Raw genomic sequence first — 23,262 nt, forward strand, 5'->3', positions numbered from 1 at the left:
TTTTAGCAGACCCATTAAAATAAATGGATCCGCATACGGTTTGCAAAAAGGAAACATACATTTGTGTGCATGAGCCCTGAGGGTGGGTTCACATCACGTTTTATGCCTTGTTTTTTTTTACAATGGAACTCTGATATCAGTCTGAGGCATCTGTTTAACGTATACGTTAAACAGATGGGAAAAACGTGATGTGAACCCAGCCTTAATGACAAACATAAGAAGCCACGTGCCGATAAAGCATGCCTCTACAAAGTGTCCCTAGAAAACAGATTTCAGATGTTGACAACTGTACCCAAGGTGTGAATACGTCAATATAACCAGGACCCAGATATGGCAGTGAAGAGGTTAAGAAGTGCTCAGTCAGTTTCAGTTTCATTTCTCTGGAAACAAATCTCTTCAGAAGGAGAGGCGTATAGAAACACATTCAATACACAGCCAGTCTCCAGGAAGACACCAAGCTCTCCACACAGGTAAGTGCCTGCACCGGGATCACCCTTTGTACAATCTGTGCAGCTCCACAGGGGCCCAGAAGATAAAGGGGCCACTGCTATCCTAAAATCAGCCTGCCACTGTCTGTTAGATCTCATGTAAGTGCCTGAGCTAATGAGCTTCAAAGACCGGAGCAGACCACCCCGATTGTGGGAAATATGGGCTCAGTGAGCATTCACTTATTAAAGGGAACCTGTCGCAATGAAAATGCAGTGTAATCTGCGGGCAGCCTGTCCTAGAGCAGGAGGAGATGAGCAGACTGATATATAGTTTTGTGGGAAAAGATTCAGTAAAACCTGAATTGTATTCATTTAAAATCTTACTTGTTTTGGGCTGTGAAGTCCAGGAGGCGGTCCTATCAGTGATTGACAGCCTTCCGTCTATGACTGCGTATGCAGAGTCAGCTGTCAATCACTGATAGGACCGCCTCTTGGACTTCAAAGCCCAGAATGAGCAAGACTTTAAATGGATAAATTACTGGTTTTACTGAATCTTTTCCCACAAAACTATATATACAGTAAGTCTGCTCAGCTCCTCCTGCTCTAGGACAGGCTGCCCGCAGATTACACTGCATTTTCATGGTGGCAGGATCCCTTTGAGGGAGCATCCTACTCTGTGTTGGACACTTATGAGGGTTTCATTCTCTGTTTTGGCACTTAGGGGGCATCATACTGTGTGGGTGTAACTTATGGAATCATCATACTGTATGGGGGCAAATAAGGGTGCATCGCACTGTTTGCATCATATTGTGTGGGGCCCTTACGGCATTAATCATACTGTGTGGGTGTAACTTATGGAAGCATCATACTGTATGGGGGCAATAAGGGTGCATCGCACTGTGTGGGTGCCCTTAGGGAAGCATCATATTGTGTGGGGCCCTTACGGCATTAATCATACTGTGTGGGGCCCTTATAAGAGCATCATACTGTGGGAAGCACTTATGGGTCCAATATACTGTGGGGTGGGCACTTCTAGGGGCATCATGTTGTACTTGGAGCACTTTAGGGGCATCATACTGTGGGGAGCTCTTATGAGGGCATCTTACTGTGGGGTGGCATTTTTGGGGGCATCATACTGTATGTGGGGCACTTAAAGGGCATCATACTGTGTATGGGCATTTAAGGGACATAATACTGTTCGGGGAACTTATGGGGACATCATACTGTGTGGGGGTCACCATATTGTGTCGGGGAGTTTAGAAGCGCAAAATGCTCTGTGGGTGCAGTTAGGGGGCGGGGGCATCATACTTTGTTGGGGTACTTAGAGGAGCATCATGCTCTGTAAGGGCACTTAGGAGGGCATCATACTCTGTGTGGGGCACTTATGAGGGCATCATACTGTGGGGCACTTTTAGGGTCATTATACTTTGCGTGGGCACTTATGAGGGTATCATAAATTGCGTGAGGCACTTATGGGGCATCATATTGTGTGGGGGCACATAGGGACATCATACTGTGAAAGGGCACTTAAGGGGGAAATCCTAGAATGTGGGAGGACTAAGGGGACATCATACTGGGTGGGTGTACAAATCAGGGGCATCCTGCTGTGAAGTGGGTGCTAAGGGGTCATCATACTGGTTGGGGGACAAAAAATGCATCCCATTGTGTGGGATAGCACTAGGGAGCATCACTAGGCTCTAAGGGGCCACCACTATTGTGAAAGAAAGACTTAAAGGGTTATTCTCAACTCAGGGGGCATATCGCTATGCTAATGAATGCGGCATCTGAAGGGTTCAATGACGGGGGGGGGGGCGTAACGATTACCGTTCCCCATCATTACGAGCGCTACATACAAATGATGTTTGCTCCTTAATTTGGGACTTTTTGAGTTTCTTGGCACTTTTCTAAATGGCAAGAAAATGGGCAGAGCCTGAGTAATTTGATGAATGTTTCATAATCTACGCTAAAAACCGGCTATAGCCGGCTAAAAAACAGTTATATCTCAAGTCTGTGCTACCACCTGGGTGGCATAGATTTGAGTTTCCGGTGCACAGAGGGTCAAAAATGCCCCTGATTTAATAACAGGCATCCGCTTCTTAATAATTTAGGCGCATGTCACTTAATAGCACCTATTAGACCAAAGGCATTATGGGGGTCATTTATCAAGGTTGCTATTCGCACATTGGTCTTGTTGTCCCCTGCAGCATCGGGCAATTGCAATTTGTAAAGTCATCGTTTGCCGGCGGCAGATTGGAAAATAATGATTCTGAATGAGGACAAGCGATGGCTACTGTGGAGGAGACCGCTCGCTGCATGTAATAGCAGCAGTCTCCTCCACTAATGAGCAAAAGATTGCCGGCAAGGAACGCTTCCCTCACGACAATCGGCAGCCCCATCTGCTGGTCTAATACCAGCCCTATGTACTATGTTAGAAACCGATCACCATGAGACACGGTCAGTACATAGGAAAGGCGACTGCTATAGGTGAAGCCAAGTTCTGAGGCATCGTTACGCATGTCCACTTACTATTTTCACACAAAGGACGTATCATCAATAAGATCTAATAGGTTATATGTGACTCAACAGAAATAGACACTAGTGGCAAGTGATCGTACCAAATCTCCTCCAAATGGGGTCGTTTTCTGCTTGACCTTTGTGACCCATTATTTCAGTAGGCCAATCTGACCCGAATTGTGTGGATCCAAATCACATCTTCATATACAGTATATCTACATACATACTTAATAGCTTGGATGATGGTATTGATCTAGATTCTAGACAATACAAGCCATAACAGAGAGGGATGTTGTCATCTTGGGCTGGTGTCCACCACATTTTCTTTTAGCAATGACGGTATGTAGACTCTTTTGTAGCATACCAAACCACAGGGGAAACACGTGAGGCTCATAGTGGGCCGATGGGTGCAAATGTTCATGTACTCACGGTTAGCAGATGCCTCCCTGGGCTGGCGTACAGTGGATGGGAAGACAGCACAAAATCCCCCGGGGCACTCTCGGTTGCAGGGAATACCAGCCAGATGTTGGTTGAGGTGCCCTTGGTAATTGGTGTTAGGTGCTTTTGCGGCTGGGCCCATGGTTCGTGACGCCAGCACCGTAAGGTACAAATGTTGAGAGTAGCAGTAGGCCCACTAAGATATGCCCACATTGTCTTATAGGTGCGGGTCCCACCGCTGATACCCTCACATATATTGTGAACGGAGCCAAGAAAGTGGATAAGGGCGCAGTGCGCTGCCGCCCTCCATTCATTTCTATGGGAGAGGCGGGGATTAGCGCTTGGTGGTGGACGTACCACAGGAAATTTCTTGTCCTCCAGCAACAGTGCTCCCCGCTCCGTTCTCGATATAGGTGTGGGTCCTACCAGTGTTACCCACACCTATCAGACAATGGGGGCATATTCAAGCAAAATCCCCCCATTGTCTATGTGAATACCCCTTTAAAAACTGTATGTCCCTTGTGTGTCCCTTGTGGTAATCACACTAGTTATGTCAGAGCGTCATCGGGAAATCATTAAACTGTAACATTACACTTTATTAATGAATTCCTGATGATGCTGATGGACCGTGACTCCCACAAGGGCTCATATGAAAGGGAACAAGATTGAACAATGAACAAGCATTTGCTGTTCATGTGCCAATCATAGGGTCTACGATCAATAAAGAGCCAAAAGATAGCTGATTATTGATGGTCATGTTAATGGATCTTACGACATTGGCACTAATGCTGTTTTGAAATAAAAACTACCAAGGGTGTTATAATAAACGCACAGTAGTGAGACTAGGGTAGTTTTAATTTCAACACAGCTGTAGTGCCAAGGTTCCCGGTACAGGACAATAAAAACACAGACACAGTGTAGTAAACTATAAAAAAAAGTTTTATTTTTTAAACAATAAAAAAACAAAAAATATATAAACATTAATTTTATTTACAATTGTTCATAACGGTGAGGGGAGGTGGACTGTCGTGGGCTTGATGGTCTGGGGCTGGCAATGGTAGCCCCCCTGTCCTGGCGATCTACTGAGATTAAACTACGGGCCACAGGAAAGGATGCAGGGCGTAATTGTGGGGTGTGGAGAAAGGAAGGGTCTGAGGAGGAGGGCACCCGAGCATGTGTAGAGGTGGAGGGAGTTTGAAAAGAAGTAGTAGGAAAATACTGGGCAGGAGAAGAATAAGAAACAGAAGGAAACACATGCTGGGGGGGGTGGGAAGGAAAAGATTGGCGGTACTGGCCACTGGTGTGGGATGGGGGGTAGGTGTGGGATGGGGGTGGGGGGGGTTGGGGGTAGGTGTGGGATGGGGGTGGGGGGGGGGGTTGGGGGTGGTGCATAATTTCCCATGACCCGTTCTCTAGCATGATCTTAAACTCATGCAACTGCTCGGGCGTCATTGAGTCTATCAAACTGATTAGGCTTAGCCCATAATGGTAGTTTGGGCTGCGTTGAATCACCGACTCCGCCCCCTCCCAGCGACGAATCAAGTCAGCACCAAACTCCATCTGATGTTTGGCAAAACCTTCCAGAGCGTCGGAAACGACCTCTACAAGGTTCACATAATCAGTTTGATTTGGCCTACCGGATGTCTGTCCGCTCACCAGGGCTCTCAAATTTTGTCGAAAACCGAAGAGCCTCTGTTGAGCGGAGGGATCCGGTAAGGGACCCGGATTATCCTGAGCGATCTATTCCAGTTCCGCCTCAGAAGGTTGTTCAGGCTCCTGAGTGCTGCTGGCACTTCTGTAGGAAAAAAAAATAAGGAAAGTTAGGAATTGTTCTTTAAATAAAACATCCATGTTCTATGCTATGTCTACCGTATACCATAGGGGGCTGTCCAAAACAGGGGAGCCATACATTCCGCTGTCTCAGACAGCCCCTTTACAAATTTTTTTTTTTACAGTTGTTAAAAATATTTACCTTCTTGGTGCCATCGCCTTTCGTAGGAACCCCAGGGCCGCCATATGGCTGCCGCCACTCGGGGCCTGAACCTCCTTGTTAAAATCCCTCCTGAAGCGGTCCCGGATAGATCAACGCGTTGTAACCAGTTTGACTATAGAAAAAAAACATACAAAATAAAATCAGCATGATGTAAGGAAAAGAACAATATTAATGTATTAAAATACATATTGTTTTACTTGCCATATTTCTCCTGAGCCACCGCATTAAAATCCCCCCAGGTCTCAAAAATTTCCGCACAGATGTCCCTCCAGAGCCGCTGGGTCCGATGATGATCAGCGTGGTGGCGGTCGGAGTGGTCCCATAATGATGGACGCGCCTCCACCAGTTGGATGAGGAGCAGGTTATCTATGGTAGGAACCCCAAACTCCTCATCTTCCCTGGTGGAACCTCTGGAACCCTGAAAAAAAGGAAATACAAAATTAAATGTAAATCCTAATACAAAATGCAAATTAAAACTACTTAATTCAAGACTTACACGTCTACGACCGCCACGCTCATTCCCGCGGACTCTGGAGGCGACTGGGGGATCCTCGCTGGCGGCTCTAAGTGCAGATTGCTGAAACAAAAACAAAAAATGTTTTAAACAGAATGTATTTAAATAAAACATTTTATTAGATATACTTACTTCTTGACAGCCCCGGTCCGGGCTTGGTCCACCTCCCCTGGACGCTGGCGATTCCAGCACTGGTGAGCGAGCCCCCGGCAGATGAGCCGGCCACAGCTGGAGAGCCCTCCGCTGATGAGGATGAAGAAATCTATAATAAGAGCACATACTGATTAATGCAACAAAGTACAAACTCCAAGTGTTGATTTTATACTTACCGGCCACTGGATACGGCGGCGCCTTCTGGGTGGGTTTTTCCAATCGATGCTTGTCTTCTTTGAGGACATCTGTATGCAACAGAATACCAGACAAAATGCAGATAACGTTAAAGGAACTTATTTAGAGCACTATTTCCTCATATATCAACAAAAATGTTTTTAATTTTAATACTTACTATTTAAAATATAGTTTGGTGCTTGCCCACCGCAGAACTTTATAGAAATTCAAAAAATATATATATTTTTTGGGACGACCCTAATAATAAAATGATTAAAAAAATTAATCCTATATGAGCCATAATCCCCCCAAGTGCCATAATCACCCCCAGAGACAGCAACCCCGCATAGTGCCAGCAGCCCCCCACAGTGACATCAGCCCCCCAGTTCCAAACAACCTTCCCACAGTGCCCTCAGCCCCCTCAATGCTAGCAGCCCCCACAGTTCCAGATACACCCACCCCCGCTGTGCCAGCAGACCCCACAATTCCAGCCACAAACACCCCCGCAGTGCCAGCAGCAACCACAGTTCCAGCCACAAACACCCCCGCAGTGCCAGCAGACCCCCCAATTCCAGCCACACACATCCCAGCAGTGCCAGCAGCACCCACAGTTCCAGCCACATAAACCCCTGCAGTGCCAGAAGCACCGCACAGTTCCGGCCACAAACATCCTCGCAGTGCCAGCGGAAAGTTGCTCTCAGACACTTGTGCTGATGAGGTCCATAAGCTGAGTTTAGCTGTTACTCTCACTAGTCTCTCCCCATATCCAGACATAGACCTACTGCCTTGTGTTTCACTGCTGTAGATAAATGTTAGGTGTACTCCCCTAGCCTGGCCATGACCAAGGAGAAGACTACATGTTGGACGATGCCTGTTCCTCTCCTCCATGAACTTGCTTCTCCTCCTCTCACTAACTACTAACTTCCTGTCTAGACACTCCCAAGCTATATGTATTATGTGGTGCCAGCACCACCTATGGGCGAGTGGGTGTAAATGACATTGCCAGTCTGATAAAAGGAAATACCATACAATGCAAATAAACACATGTATATATATATACCCACATATGTGTGACCCATTTACACACATATGTTGGACACTGCAATTTTTTGATGTTTTTTATGATCCTTTCTTACTCTATAATCAGTTGATGTTTTGTTTTTTTAGACGTCAAAATGCAGAGTAATGGCGAAGCATCTGGCTTTTGTTCTGGCAAGCGAGATGCCTCTGGTGCACCAAAGACTGCGTCACCATCTGTATTTGAATTGACTAGTGCAAACTTAACAGCCTCAGACCAAAACCAAAGCCTTCCAACACCAGTATCTACTACATCAGAGGAGAACTTACCACCAGCTACAGAGACACCCTCACAAGTGGCGGTAGCTAATGAAGGTACATTTCTTTGTAGGATACTCTTATTGAATATGTTTGTTGCTCATGTTATACATTTGAATGGATTTTGAACTTTATGTGCTTTTTTAGGTTCCTCCACTGAGGTATTAGACGTTCAAGGCACAACGGTAAGGACCTCTGTGCATTCACTACATATATTTATAGAGGCACGTTAACACATAGTCTCACCTCAATATTTTAGTTTTATGGTGTTTGTGCAGCGTTGAGGTGACGCTAGGGGTCCCTTTAAGAGGGAAAAAGTCAGTAGTTTTGTCATGACACCAGTTGCAATGAAGCAACAAGGGCACAGGGCCCCTTTTATTGATATTGTGGTACCCAGTGTAGGAATGCCAGAGTGGTGTAGAGTGGCCTGAATGTCCCTAATGGTGTTGCACGTGGGACGGTGCTCCTACCTGGATACCCTGGAACCCAAGGCATTGTCGCCTGTTGCAGAAAAAGGGATAGTTGATGAAAGGAATGATGCAATAAATTGAGTCCAGACCTTGTGATGAAATTGATAACAGCTTTACTTGTATAAACCTTTCTCCAAAAGATTTACAGGATTTGTCTTGGTTTTTCAGCAGGTTTTGGCATTAACTGAACTGTGGCAGGCAAACTCCTCTCCGCCACTTCTGTTGCTTTCTGGCTCGCTGTGCTGACAGGATTAATTAGGAATCTTTTCCTTTCTGCTTTACTTATCTTTGTAATCTGCTCTGTCTCTAGTTGTATCCAGGGATCTTTCTCCTCCTGGCTCCAGAGGCTTCAGGCTTTGGCCTCAATATTCAGCAGAGCTGAAGGTGCTCTAGCTGGCCTAAGCAGGGCTTGTCCAGCAGGGACGGGTTCCTGCTGCCTTCCCCTAGCAGGGGGTACTATATTCTCACTTCTAACTAGCTAAACTTGAATAAAGCTAAAAGAATGGAAAGAAGGTTCCATTATAGGTAAAATAGCCCTGGCATTGATGCTGCCACCTGCTGGTGAACCAGGCACATTACACTTGAACAGTTATATAACAAGAAATATGAATACCCATTTTGCAGGACCTGGAAATAAATACATAGAATGACATGTGGTTATCCATAGGAGATAGTGGCTAGGTGTAAAAGTGGTAATGTACCTCTGGGGCATTACATTTGTTCCATATTTATAGTCACATGTCTCCAAAGTGTCTCGAATTCAGTATGATTGTTCCAAAAAGTCATAGAAAACTGTAGTGGTTACTGTACTCTCCTGAAGACACAATTGGTGCTGAGAGAAGGTAGCATTATCACTCGGTAACTAAGTGTGGGGGCTGGGTGGGGCACGTGTAGGGGGTAGGACACCAACAGATCATTCTGACTCATTGCTAGGACAACAAACTGAATCTTTGCCCTGGCCGAAAGAATAGGTATCACCAGCTACTCAAGTTTAGAGACATGTGGATAGCGTGAATATCTCACATAGATTGGGAAGAGCAGGTGGCAGACATTTTTTAGGCCATGTGGTTGCGTGGTCTGTGAAGGGCATGTAGCATACACTTTTGGATGGCATGTGACTGGGACTTATGACTGACACTTTGACAGGCACTGTTTTTGGCATTGCATTTGGGAGTCCTATGGCTAACACCTATTTACAACCTTTAGCCATACCTTTCAACTGCCCCAATCTAAAAGGGGTAGGTCATGTGCAAATATGTCCCAAAATTGGTGTGCCTCGACAGATCAGGGGTTGGGTTTCATATGTCCCGTGAACAAGAATTCATATGTTGGGAGGTACAGTATGTCTGTTAGCGAAGGTTCTGACAACACCATGAAAGGCAGAACACAAAAACTTTGTCATGAATTTGTCAGAAAGTTGGTGGGTCTCAAGAATGTATCACAAAAATAATCTCTGTTAATTTTATTTTCCATTAAAAGGTACAACCAGACAACGTCCTAGGACAACAGTATGAGTACAAGATCCGTCCATGTATTGATCTCATTGACTCGTTGAGGTCATTGGGCGTGGAGAAGGATCTGGGATTACCGGCGATCGCTGTGATTGGAGATCAGAGTTCTGGGAAAAGTTCGGTTTTGGAGGCTCTGTCTGGGGTTAATCTTCCCAGGGGCAGCGGTGAGGACTTAGTCATGTGTGGCTTATTCATAACCGTAAATCTAGGTCTAACATTTATGGAGCAGGAGGAAGCATTAGGAGGAAGGCTGCAGGCCGGAAAAGCTCTAGATGATCACGATTAGTATGTCTATAGGATTATATTAGTCTGAAGGCAGCCAAGAGTCCTTTTGGCCTCTGTTGGGCCAGTATATGTCGGTATACTTCAACAATAGCATACTATGCCATTCCATACAGTAGTATCCAGTAATAAACTTATGTGATATTCCATTTATTTTAATGGAACCACCTAGATGACGGATGCAACTGTATGGTGTCCATTGGATGCCTCCAGCATATTCATTGTATGCTTTTCCTAGCATATGCATTAAAGAGGTAAATCAGACATCATATAGCATATGACAATACCTTTCTATAAAGCTAAAACCAGCCCTGTACCTCACATGGATCCAGAGATCTCCCCATTCACTGCTTCAATTGCTCTGCCAGATTATCTTCACCTGGCAGCTCAGGGGGCGTGCCCTTTCTACAGCAGCTCTCTCCCTGTAACTACCACAGCTTCTAACAGAACAGATTTAGGACTCATGCACATGGCCGTATTTTCTGTCCACATCCGATCTGCATGTGGACCCATTCATCTCAATGTAGGCACAAAAGATGCAGACAGCACCCCCCTGTGCTCTCCACATCCATATATCCATTCTGTGGCCCCGCAAAAATATAGAACATGTTTGGTGGACAAGGATAGGACATTTCTGCAGTAGAAAAAGGCAAGCACTCGGTAGGGATCACTGTTTTGCGGATTTGCGGACTGCAAAAATGGATAACGTCGTGTGCAGGAGCCCTTAAACTGAGTATGTGTGACCATGGAAGGAAGGAAAAGAGCAAACAGCAGGTGGCGCTATACAGATACATTTTATTGAATAGCTCAGTGGCCATACTAAATTTTTCATGCAATTGAAAAAGTATTTAGATCCAGGTGCTGGTTTGAAAAATGTAGAATATGCTTTGTGACACAACCCCTTTGAATGGAGGATATAAGCTTGACCTGATCATAGCCTCAGGGTCTGTATACGGCTCACCCGTCACTCCCTGGTCTCTGTTGGATGGGGCTGTACTCCATCACTCCATCACTTCGTGGACACTATTACTCTATGGACATCTTTCCTTCACTTGACTCCCATTCATTGCTACTGCCATAAAGCACATACCTCCTGCTGTACTTTAAATGCAGATGGGGCAGGAAGAAAGTGTGTGTGCCAATAAGGCCACCCTCATGTGAAGAAGGCACCTTAACAAAATAGGACATCAGGGGCCTCAGGTATACTTGCCAACATTTCCATGGTAAAAATGTAAATTTTGGGGTGGGGATCTTAGGCAGCAGGATTTGCCCCTTTTGTGGCCCATTACCTGGGATTGTCCTGGCTTCCTGGCTTACCTGGGATTGTCCTGTCGAGCCCATAGAAGTGAATTGGAGCGGTGGCCGGTCATGCGTGGTGCGCTCCCATATCACTTCTATGGGGAGCCCCCTTGGTGGTGGCTGGACCGGACTCCTCCAGCCACCACCTTGCAGGGCTCCGTTCTCGATATAGAAAGGGTCCCAGTGGTGGGACCCGCACCTATAAGACAATGGGGGGATATCCTAGCGATATGCCCCCATTGTCTATGATGAGACAACCCCTTTTTAAAGGGATAATTGACTTAAAGTTAGGCTGCTACGTTCACATGGCTATGGCGCTGCCATGCCCGTGCTTTGCATTGAAAAAAGCACAGATCTGCAAAGCACCAACTGTGTGAACACAACATCATGGTGCGGATGCGGACCCATTGACTTCAATGGGTCTGCGTTCCACAAGATGTGGCCAAAGACAGGACATGTCCTATCTTTTAAGGGGCAGAGGCATGGATCCAAAAGCCCAGTGGCATCACAGCCATGTGAATGTAGTTGACACTTTAAGTCAATTCTAAAACAGAGATACATCTGAAGGCAAGGTAGTGGCAGTGTGCCCCCAAAACTGAGGTGACATGCTGTGCAGCCACATTACAGCAGTGTCACTCACACAGTGACTAGAACCTAGAACCCAGGCCAGCACAATCATGGAAAAACCAGTAGAAACTGGCCACTTTGTACACAGACTAGCAGCAACTAGGTCCTGGGCCCCTGGCCCTGTCTGCCTACCAGCCTGTAGCAGGAGTGGCCCTTCATTGGCACATCAGTCAGGACAGGAGGGCTGCTCTGAAGACCGGTAAGCTGGCTGCTGCTATCTCCCAGGCCCCATTCCTACCCGGCGGCACCCCTCAGTCTTATAATTTGTAGAGGCTGAGCTCTCTGCTCCGGACCTCACGCCTCACCCCACTTACTGCCTGCAGCTTCATCATCCACGTCCCGCGCCCGCGCCCGGCCCGAGCTTAAAGGCAGAAAAGCTCTTGTTTATGCTTAGCGTGTCTATAGCGTTACATTAACGTAGCGGAATGCCTTAATCACTTTTTGAAAAAGTGACAAGAGCGTCAGAGAAAACGAAAAAGTTGCAAAATTTGTTGCAGACTTATAATTTGCAATTTTTCTATGACAGAGAACTGCCGTAGAGCTATAATGCATCGCCCTTTATCTCCTGACTTTAAGGCCTCATGCACACGACCGTTTTTGTGGTCCGCATCCGAGCCACAGTTTTTTGCAGCTCGGGTGCGGACCCTTTCACTTCAATGGGGCCGCAAAAGATGCGGACAGCACTCCATGTGCTGTTCGCATCCGTTGCACCGTTCCGTGGCCCGACAAAAAAAATATAGCATGTCCTATTCTTGTCCGTTTTGCGGACAAGAATAGGCATTTCTACAATGGGACGCCCGTTCTGTTCCGCAAATTGCACATGGACGGCTTCCGTTTTTTGCGGATCCGCGGTTTGCGGACCGCAAAAAAAACGGCACGGTCATGTGCATGAGGTCTAATAGTAAGTAGAGCTTTAAAGGACAATGCCACCTTTTCGAGGTTTCGATTAGGAAATCATTTTGCCCTTCTCTGCTTAAACCTAGTCCACCCAACGTGGAAGACTGACCGTAGACATAGGTCTGCGAAACAGGCCCCCGCACTACGGCGGACCACTCCTGCCGGTAATTATGTACAAACATCCTCAGGAACTGTTTACAAGACTTTGCCTGCAGTGAGAGAAGCAGCTATAAGGGCCGTTAACAAAATGTATTAGACTGGTTGTTTTTTTTCCCCAGTCTGATCCTATTGACTCCCATTCTCCACCATCTAAGCATCCATTTCAAATGTGGGGCACAGGAGAAACCTTCTGTGGACCTCCAGTATACAAGTACTGTTATGGTTCAACCACCAGAGAAAGTGGTATCAGTGGATCCTCAAAGCTGGCTAAACCAAGGTGTGGAGTCTAAGGGGTTCCCTGGTATTTACCCCTTAAACTCTGTATTAGGATCTGGACTTCGATGCAGGGAATGGCAGGGTCAGGAACTAAGCGAAGTTTAACAACATGAAGGCAGGCAGAAGGCGTCAAGCCATGAATCATTCAGAAACGTAGTCAGGGACTACCCAGAGTTGAGGGTGGAACATGACCAGACTGCCACACTAGATAGTGTTGATCGCGAATATTCTATTCACATATTTTTATCGTGAATATCGGCACTTCGAGAATTCGCAAAGATGTATAATATAGTGATATATATTCGTAATCGCGTTCGTAATTTTTTTTCATCAGTAACCTCCCTTCTTGCTTGTGGCCCAATGAGAAGGCAGCAATGTCTTTGTCAGAGCTTAGCAACATCCCTAGCAACCAATAGGAAAGTTGCCTACCCCTTACTATATAAGAACCTCCCCAGCAGCCATTTTCTGCAGTATTTTGCAGTTCTGAGAGAGAGAGAGCAGTGACATTGCTGCGCTCTGTGCTTTCATCTGGATCCTATTCCTTATCCAATTACATTAGATAGTTAGTTACAGTAGCTCATATATACTGTATAATACAGATAGTTAGTGGGAGATAGTCAGTGTAGGTTAGATAGTGATATAGTGTAGCTGATAGGTTCCAGTGCAAGGTGTTAGGTAGTGTGATAGGGATTACTGTTTCTCTGCTGTCCATACATACATGCTACAGACATGGTGCTGTGATGTCACAACAATACTTAGTGCACCAATCAGTAATATCTACTGAGACCTGAGAAAATGTGAAGTTGCATGTATTGCGCAAAAAATATGCGCATCATAAAATAATGACTGGAGATCACAAATTCTAGAATTAAGCAATATTTCGCAAATAATTTGTAGAATATTCGTCATATATTCGCTATTATTTTCTTGATCACGAAAATCGGCAATATTCACGCAATGCGCGCGCAATACAGGCGTGGGTCACTATAGCTACATTTTTCAAGCTACTAGAGGTTCCTTAGACTGGAGAAAATGATTGGCACAGCAGAACATTAGAATAGCTTTATATGCAGATAGAGTGCTCCAATATATTCGCTATTGCGAAATCGGCACGAATGATGTGAATATTTGGCGCAATACGGGCAACTTCACATTTTAACAGGTCTGACTACATATTAGTGATTGGTGCACTAAGTATTGTGAACTTTTGACATCCATAGCCCTATGTATGTAGCATGTATGTACGGACAGCAGAACCTATCAGCTACACTAGATCACTATCTAACCTACACTGACATCTCCCACTATCTGTATTATATATATGAGCTAAATAACTATCTAATGTAATGACACAGGAAAGCACAGAGCACAGTAATGACACTGCTCTCTCTCTCTCAGACCTGCAAAATACTGCAAACAAGGGCTGCTGGGGGGGTTCTTATATAGTAAGGGGTAGGCAACTTTCCTATTGGTTGCTAGGGCTGTTGCTAAGCTCAGACAAAGACATTGCTGCCTTCTTATTGGCCCACAAGCAAGAAGGGAGGTTACTGCTGAAAAAAAAAATCTAGAATAATTGAAATTACGAATTTATATCACTATATTCTAAATATTCGCAAATTCTCGAAGTTGCTATATTCACAAAAAATATTTGCGATTCGAATTTTCGCACCCAACACTAAACACAAGGGCAGCATAATAAACTTACCATGTGTTATGTAATACATAGGTTTTAGATAAAAATCATGCATTTTCATATAATATATAGGAATAATTTGATATTATAAAATGTATTGGCTACTACTATTGATATAATCATTTCTGATCTTTCCTATAGGTATTGTGACAAGATGCCCCCTGGTCCTAAAATTGAAAAAATCTAAGAAGAATTCCCCATGCAAAAGGCAAAATAAGCTATCTAAAGCAGGAAGTGGTAGTGAAATCTCCAGGGCAGGTGGAAAAAGAAGTTCGGAAAGGTAACGATGGTCCAGCAGCAGCCATCAGGGGCGTAGCTATAGGCTCATGGGCCCTGGTGCAAGAGTTCAATTTGGGGCCCCCCTACCCTCAATACCGTTTCCTAACACCACCAGACCCCTGCACACCCACCATGTTCAAGCTAAACTAACAGGATTGTGCTCCACACCCAGTTTATCACGCCGCCAGTTAATACATCCCTGATGTATTAACTGACCAATAACATGGAGATCCCAGTGCCAGCTGCCTTGCTGGTGGACGATTGGCATATACTTCTGCTGTGACCCACAGCAGAAGTATATGCCAATCGTCCACCAGCAAGGCAGCTGGCACTGGGATCTCCATGTTATTGGTCAGTTAATACATCAGGGACCCCCTGGCATGGGGCCTGGGCATAACTAAGTGCACACTGTGTGATCCATAGGCAGGACTGAGTGGCTGCCCTCATCCACCAGCCCGTCCCTAATACCAGTCAATACCCCCTTAGGAAATCTCTCATCAGATGTGAGAGCAGCAGCGATCGATCATCCAGGATTAATGTGCACAGTGGGAGGCCTCCCTTAGGCAAGTGACAAACTGCCCCCCTCATTCTTATGCAAGTGACAAACTCAGCTCTGCTACATCTACAATGAGCAACTACAACAAATGTAATGCCAAACTGCAGTTCCTCTATGTGATGCCTTGGATAGCTTCCACTGGACCCACAGGCTGTGGGTCCAGTGGAAGCTATCCAAGGCATCACAATCACATAGAGGAACTGCAGTTTGGCATTACATTTGTTGTAGTTGCTCATTGTAGATGTAGCAGAGCTGAGTTTGTCACTTGCCTCTGATTGAGGGGGGGGGGGGCAGTTTGTCACTTGCCTAAGGCCAGGGTAAGGGGGGCCTCCCACCCAGGCTGTGCACATTAATCCTGGCTGATCGATCGCTTCTGGCCTGCTGCTGTGCTGCCTGCAGTCACATTTGATGAGAGTACTGATTTGTTTTTTCCTAAAGGAGCGGGTATTGACTGGTCTGGTCTGGGGCTGCTGGCTTAGTTATCACTGACTATGTCACCGCCACCGGCGCTCCCACCAGGCAGGTTAGGGCCCCCGGACCGGACTCACTCACTCAGGGACAATCACAGTTCACAGACACACACTTTAACTGGTCTGGACCGGACTACCAGGACCCTGGTCCGGTCGGATGGTCCAGCCAGCCACGCTCACCTCAGCACAGCAGACAGTCTGGCAGGCAGTCGCACTCGCAGGCTCAGGATAGGAGGAGCCGAGGAGGGGAGCTCTCAGCCAGGAGAGGAGGCGGAGTCAGCCAGGAGAGGAGGCGGAGTCAGTCAGTACCGGTGTTCCGGAATTTTCTGCTACCCGGAAAATTTTGCTACCCACGTCACTTCCGGTAGTGACGTGGGAGGTGTGTCACCTACCTCGGCTCCTCATTGGCTCTGCCGGGGGTTGGTGGCGCAGGCGCAGAGGATTCCCAAGTAGCGTGAACGCGCCGAAGGTAGCAGAAAATTCCGGGCCACTGCGCATGCGCGAAAAAGACGGCCGAACGTAGCAGAAAATTCCGGCTTCGCGCGTGCGCAGTGGGCCGGAATTTTCTGCTACCTTCGGCTCCTACTGCGCCTGCGCCGAGCCGTCTTGTTCAGCAAGCAGAAGGTAGCAGAAGATTCCGGTCTACTGCGCATGCACGAAGCCGGAATTTTCTGCTACCTTCGGCCCCTACTGCGCCTGCGCCCAGGACCAATAACATTTGAACTACTCTAGGCGTGCATGCGCCGTGGCCTGTCATTTTAACCTCAGTACAGAAAGCGAGCCTGTTATACTCGCGCTTGCGCATGGACATGTACAAATTTGAAAACCATTTAACTGACTCGGCGCTACTGCGCCTGCGCCAAAAAGACGACTTGGCGCAGGCGCAGTAGCGCCGAGTCAATTAAATGGTTTTCAAATTTGTACATGTCCATGCGCAAGCGCGAGTATAACAGGCTCGCTTTCTGTACTGAGGTTAAAATGACAGGCCACGGCGCATGCACACCTAGAGTAGTTCAAATGTTATTGGTCCTGGGCGCAGGCGCAGTAGGGGCCGAAGGTAGCAGAAAATTCCGGCTTCGTGCATGCGCAGTAGACCGGAATCTTCTGCTACCTTCCGCTTGCTAAACAAGATGGTTCGGCGCAGGTGCAGTAGAAGCCGAAGGTAGCAAAAAATTCCGGCCCACTGCGCATGCGCGAAGCCGGAATCTTCTGCTACCTTCTGCTTGCTGAACAAGACGGCTCGGCGCAGGCGCAGTAGGAGCCGAAGGTAGCAGAAAATTCCGGCCCACTGCGCACGCGCGAAGCCGGAATTTTCTGCTACGTTCGGCCGTCTTTTTCGCGCATGCGCAGTGGCCCGGAATTTTCTGCTACCTTCGGCGCGTTCACGCTACTTGGGAATCCTCTGCGCCTGCGCCACCAACCCCCGGCAGAGCCAATGAGGAGCCGAGGTAGGTGACACACCTCCCACGTCACTACCGGAAGTGACGTGGGTAGCAAAATTTTCCGGGTAGCAGAAAATTCCGGAACACCGGCGGCTGCACACAGCTTCCTCTTTCGTCTTCTGACCTCAACTGAAGCCGCTCCCCCTCCCTCCTCCTACTTAGCCTGCCCTGCACAGAGCACGTCACGCAGGGCCTCGCCTCTGCCCCGCCTCCGCCCCATGTGAATCTGGTTTCACGCAGTTAAAACTGATATCAGCTGCGGGCCGCGTTCTCCTGGCTGAGGGGGCCCCGTGGGCCCCCCTGACTTAGGGGCCCGGTCGCAATTGCGACCGCTGCGACCCCTATAGCTACGCCACTGGCAGCCATGAAATGTCCATATCATTATCTGATAGACTTCAGCCTGAGAGGTAGACATTGAGGGTGCAGGGAACAATCACAACTGGACCATGGCATCAGAGGAGTTAAAGGGCCATTCGGAAGACATCAGTATTAAAAATGGTGCATGGCCAGTGTGGGCCCTGTAACTGATTTTTCATGAGAACCTAGAAGCTACAGGTCAAACATACATCTTTGACTCAATATAAACGGAATCCTATATCAGCAGTGCAGACTGACCCTTGTGTCTAGTTGGGTAGCAAACCACGTGGCTACTATCATGACCAACATTATATTACTTATATGTACCTCCCTCCAGCTGTGTCTAAGACATCTCATTCAGCTAAATGGTACCATTACTGATGAGGGTTAGGAATCCTGAAGCAGCTCTCTGCAGATGGATGTCTGGTTTGGGCTATATGAGCTAATTTCCATATATTTTCCCATGGAGCATTGCCTGTCAATAGGCCTCCATACACTGCTCATATACAGTCTCTTCAATGAAAGTCAGTCTGTAGCTATAAAGAAAATATTTGATGTCATCTACCTTTGATGTCTTACCAAGATCATATTGTCTTCTAGCCCAAGATCACATTGCTGGTGCTGGTAATGGAATCAGTGAAGAGCTCATCACCCTTGAAGTAGAGTCTCCAAATGTCCCAGACCTGACATTGCTCGATCTTCCAGGAATAACACGAGTTGCTTTACCCAACCAACCTCCAGATATAGGACAACAGGTAAGCTGAAAAGCCTATATGCGTATTGTTTATCTGCATATCAAGACCAACGAATAGAGGTAAAGACACATGGGGCAGAGTGACGTCCATGATGTTCATAAACTTCTCATTTCTTTCTCCCACTTTATAGCGGTCTTTGTGAACTGGATACTTATTTCATGTTTTATAACAGGTCCCCCTGGAAAATCTTTCCTCTGCTTTTCCATGAGATAAATGCAGCAAGCCTCGACACCACTAGGGGAGCTACTTACATACAGATAGTAATGATTTCAGTGGGAGCTGTATACATCTGTCAGCCTTAATATTATCATTGAAAGGGGTTGTCCAAGTTACTCTTTTAAGGCAGGGAAGCTACAGTATGAGGATAATAAAAATAACATACTCTCCTATCCTCCCCACCACCATGATGTAATGTTTTGTCCGCAGCGAGGATGTGCCTATATGTTGGACTTGACCACTGCAGCCAACCAATGGACTCAATGGTATATAGCACAAGACCTCTGAAGCCTGTGGCCAGTGTCTTGCTGCAGCTGGCCATAGATCATCATAGCTGTTAGCTACAGGGTGAGTTATGGATATCAACGTATGCCCAGAATGAGTCTGAAGCTGACTAGGTGTGTTGTGATGCTGGTGTGCTGCACCACCACCCTATTCGGAGGAGTAAGTTAGGAGAAGGTAAGAGGTTTGGTATGGATAGTGTCTAATGGTATTGGGCTTTGACCTATGAGATAGTTAGGCCTGAGTCTTGCCCATCTGGTGAGTTTTGAAGAACTTTAAGCCGGTGCAAGCCTGGTCATCAGGAGAAGTGGTAATGGACTGGAGGATGCAGTGGCTAGCCTATTGTGGGGCTAAAGGCAGCCTGGAGGCCAGCAGACCTGATATGGGGTCTGGGGAAAAGCAATGCATAGGGTTATCTGGTGTTTGTGTATAATTCCCTTTAGGCAAGTGGTTCCACTGTTTCTCTAATCAATCGACCGTGTGCGCCCCGTGCCCATGCTGGGGACCGCAAACTGCAAGCATGGGGCACACAAATTTGTGTGACTGAGCCCTTAGTTTACGTTCTGTAACGTAAGGTAACGGCACCACCAAGTGTGTACTGTAACTGCTGAGATTGTGCCGCATCTGAACATTGTAACCATCCTGCTTGCTGTGCCACTATATTTAAAGAAGAGAAAGTAAATTTTAAGTGTTTGAACTGAATTTGAACTATGATTCTTTTATGTTAAAGGGGAACCAGTTAAGAAACCCCACTTTATAGGTCTCTCCTGTTACCTAAAATGTTGTTGACTTCAGTGGATTTGATCTCTTCATGTTTCTCCTATCTCTCGTGATAAAAATCTAATCATTTATACATATCACAATTTCACAGATCAAGAATATGATCATGAAGTACATAAAAAGGCAGGAGACCATCAATTTGGCTGTGGTTCCCAGTAACGTGGATATTGCCACCACTGAAGCTCTAGAAATGGCTCGAGCAGTGGATCCTAAAGGAGGGAGAACACTAGGTAACAATGACTGATATAAGTTGTAGAGCTCTTATTATGTATACGCAGAACTGGACAATAATGAGCTACTTTAGGTAAAAGGATAAGCAAAACTAAGAGGATCAACAAAATACATACAATATGAGACTTTCCAAGGCAAAAAACAATATTAATTAATTTTATTTTGGTACTTGGCCATGAAAAACATAGATGGTGCTGAAGGAGCCTGCCGCTACCTTTTCAGTGTGAACTTCAAGATTGCTCTTCCACGACTCCAAACCTTAAACTTTCTTTGCACTGACAATTTTTTCTTCCTATAAAATTCTAACTTAAGGTTCCAGGCCACATTCCAGAAAGCACCAGCTAACAGTAAATGTGCACAAGAAACACCCTATTGTTTCAATATCGTCAGATTCTCTTTTTATTTCTGTTGCGCCAATATACTACAGGTTGTACAGAGGTTGTCATTAGAGATGAGCGAAATTTTTTAAAATTCTATTTTACTGGGTCGCCGAGTTTTTAGAAAAAATTTGTTTAGATCCAAATTTATTTGCGGTGAATCATGTTAAAAATCGGCTATTTCCTGTCTGCAGAGAGCCTTTATAGTGGTGTAGAACACTGTACCTTGCAGTAACACACATAGGGAGTCTGCTGTGGTAGTGAAATAATACTGTGAGTCCGTATGACATGCAGATGACAGGCGTCACTCTTAGAATCAGTGCACACTTCACTTATTTGGGTAGTCACGGGGCCAAAACTGACCAAATAACTCAAGCATGAACTCAGCCTTACATGTCGATGTTAGCGCCAAGAAGAAGCGCATTCCTTTTACACTGTCGTCAGCTGATTCAACATAGATGTCTACAGAACCTGTTCTATTAAATGCTTATACAGAGTGGAGAGGGTGTCAGCAGTGAGTATGTGTTGACGTCACTGATTATTTTGCATTTCCTCTGATCCGTCAGAACAATAACCCCCAAAAAAATGATTCTGTCTGTTGAGCATCTGCCTTCACTCGGTCAGCATTTGGTCAGTAATCCATCAGTATTGCTAATGCCAAAAAAAACAGGAGTGGATCCAAAACAGAGATGACATGTGAATGAAATATTTGCATGTCTTCTGTGTTTTGTACCCACTCCTGCTTTTGGCTACCAAATCACAAGCCAATTCTGATTGGACCATACAGACCTTACAGCTGTTACACAGACAGGATCCGTTGTGTGTCTCATTTTTCCTTATTTCTGACTGATCAGAAGAAGGGTCAAATAAATGATGTCATCCAGGCCGAAAAGCAAAATAGTGGCCCAGTTATGAAGTGGGGAGGTTAGGAACAGCATGAGAAGTCCACAGAGTGGCCCTATGACATAGTGGTGAGGTGGAAGCCGCATGGGAAGACCAAAGAGTGGCCCAATGACAGCGTGGAGGTGGCGGCAGCAGTAGCATCAGGAGGAGGCCACAGAGTGGCACAATGACAGAGTGGAGGTGGTAGCAGCAGCATCAGGAGACCATAGAGTGGCAAGGTGACATAGTGTGGAGGTGACAGCAGCATCAGGAGACCACAATGGCAAGGTGACATAGTGTGGAGTTGGTAGCAGCATCAGGAGACCACAGAGTGACCCAGTGACAGAGTGTGGAGGTGGCAGCAGCATCAGGAGACCACAGAGTAGCAAGATAACATAGTGTGGAGGTGACAGCAGAATACGGAGACCACAAAGTGGCAAAATGACATAGTGTGGAGGTGGCAGCAGCATCAGGAGACCATAAAGTGACCAGGTGACAGAGTGGGGATGTGGGTGGCAATACGAGTACCAGCTGAAGATGGTGGGTGAAAGAAGGAGCATTTGGCATCAGATGTGTGGCATCAGGTGGGTGGCAGCATCAGAATAGGAGCTGAGGCAGGTAGCCAGAAGAAACCGGTCTCTTTTGTCAAAGTGTTGGTGTGGCACCATGGATGATCTAGTCTGATGCATCAGGCATTGGTGGGTGGAAATCCTGGCTGATCCACACCTGATTCATCTTGACAAAGGTCAGTCTCTCCACATTTTGGGTGGACAGGTGAGTTCTTCTTGGGGTAACTATGGCCCCCACCACACTAAACACCCGCTCTGATGCCACACTACTGGCTGGGCAGGACAGCTTTTCCAGGGCAAACTCGGCCAGTTGTGGCCACAAATCCTGTTTAGCTGCCCAAAAGTACAGTGGATCTTCAATGTGGGGTGGCAGGGTACTGTCCAAATATGCCACCACCTACTGGTTCTGGTCCTGCTCCAGGTCTAGCGGCTGGTGAGTAGTTTCTTTACTAGGTGGGTGAAGAAAGCTGCTCATCAGAGACTCTAGACTCAAGTTGTTGCTGATGGAGCTGGAACTGCTCATACCCCCCACCCTGCCACAGCAGCCATGGCAGAGGAACTTGATGGCAGAGGGCCCCTCCCGGTCATACCTGCGAGAGAATGGACCGTGGCGCAGATAGGCAGCACCTAACTCACTACATAGGATGTCTCTATAGTAGTTCAGTTTGTCCTCCCTCTTAGCGGGTGTAAAAAAGGCCCCTGTTTTGGACCGGTAGCGAGGGTCCAACAAGGTGGAGAGCCAGAAATCATCCCTCTGCCAAATGGTGACAATTCGGCAATCATTACGCAAGCAAGTGCATCGGGTATCGGGCCATTTGTGCAAGTGACTCAGAGGGACTCTCTGCCTCCATCTCCACTGCATACTGCCACGGTGTGTCTGAGTCCTCTGCCTCGTCTTCCTCATCACCCTGTAGCTCCTCTGGCTGCTCCTGCTCCTCCTCTCCTGTCACCTGTGTGTAAAAATCACCCATTTCACTGCACATTGCTTGTGCTTCAATATCCTCCTCCTCCAGTTCAGCCCCCACAGGGCTCATGTGGCTGTGAGATCTAGGCGCCACATCTCCAGTCACCTGACCAGCCAGATTTAAAAGCATCTGTTCCAGGACATGAAGCAGTGGAATTGCGTTGTTCATCCCGTAGTCCTGGCAACTGACAAATAACGCGGCCTCCTCAAATGGCCTGAGAAAACGGCAGGTGTCACGCATGAGCTGCCACTAGCTGACATCGAAGTTACACAGAGGAGTACTCCTGTCCGCTTGGATCATCAAGAAATTGTTTACGGCCTTTCTCTGTTCGTATAGTC

General features: G+C 46.7%; 1 protein-coding gene across 1 annotated transcript in view; it reads left to right on the plus strand.

The window, feature by feature from the left end:
* The first annotated feature begins 413 nt into the window (after positions 1-413).
* Positions 414-23,262, plus strand: part of LOC122930713 (interferon-induced GTP-binding protein Mx2-like) — a 56,176-nt gene continuing 33,327 nt past the window's right edge. Inside the window, 8 exon segments of the mRNA XM_044284275.1 lie at positions 414-470; positions 7,382-7,606; positions 7,697-7,734; positions 9,499-9,694; positions 14,905-14,960; positions 14,962-15,043; positions 18,468-18,622; positions 19,992-20,130. Coding sequence (XP_044140210.1) covers positions 7,390-7,606; positions 7,697-7,734; positions 9,499-9,694; positions 14,905-14,960; positions 14,962-15,043; positions 18,468-18,622; positions 19,992-20,130 — 883 coding nt within the window. The 5' untranslated portion in view covers positions 414-470; positions 7,382-7,389.

Source organism: Bufo gargarizans, chromosome 3 (genome assembly GCF_014858855.1).
Source record: "Bufo gargarizans isolate SCDJY-AF-19 chromosome 3, ASM1485885v1, whole genome shotgun sequence".
In the NCBI taxonomy this organism is placed as follows: Eukaryota; Metazoa; Chordata; class Amphibia; order Anura; family Bufonidae; genus Bufo; species Bufo gargarizans.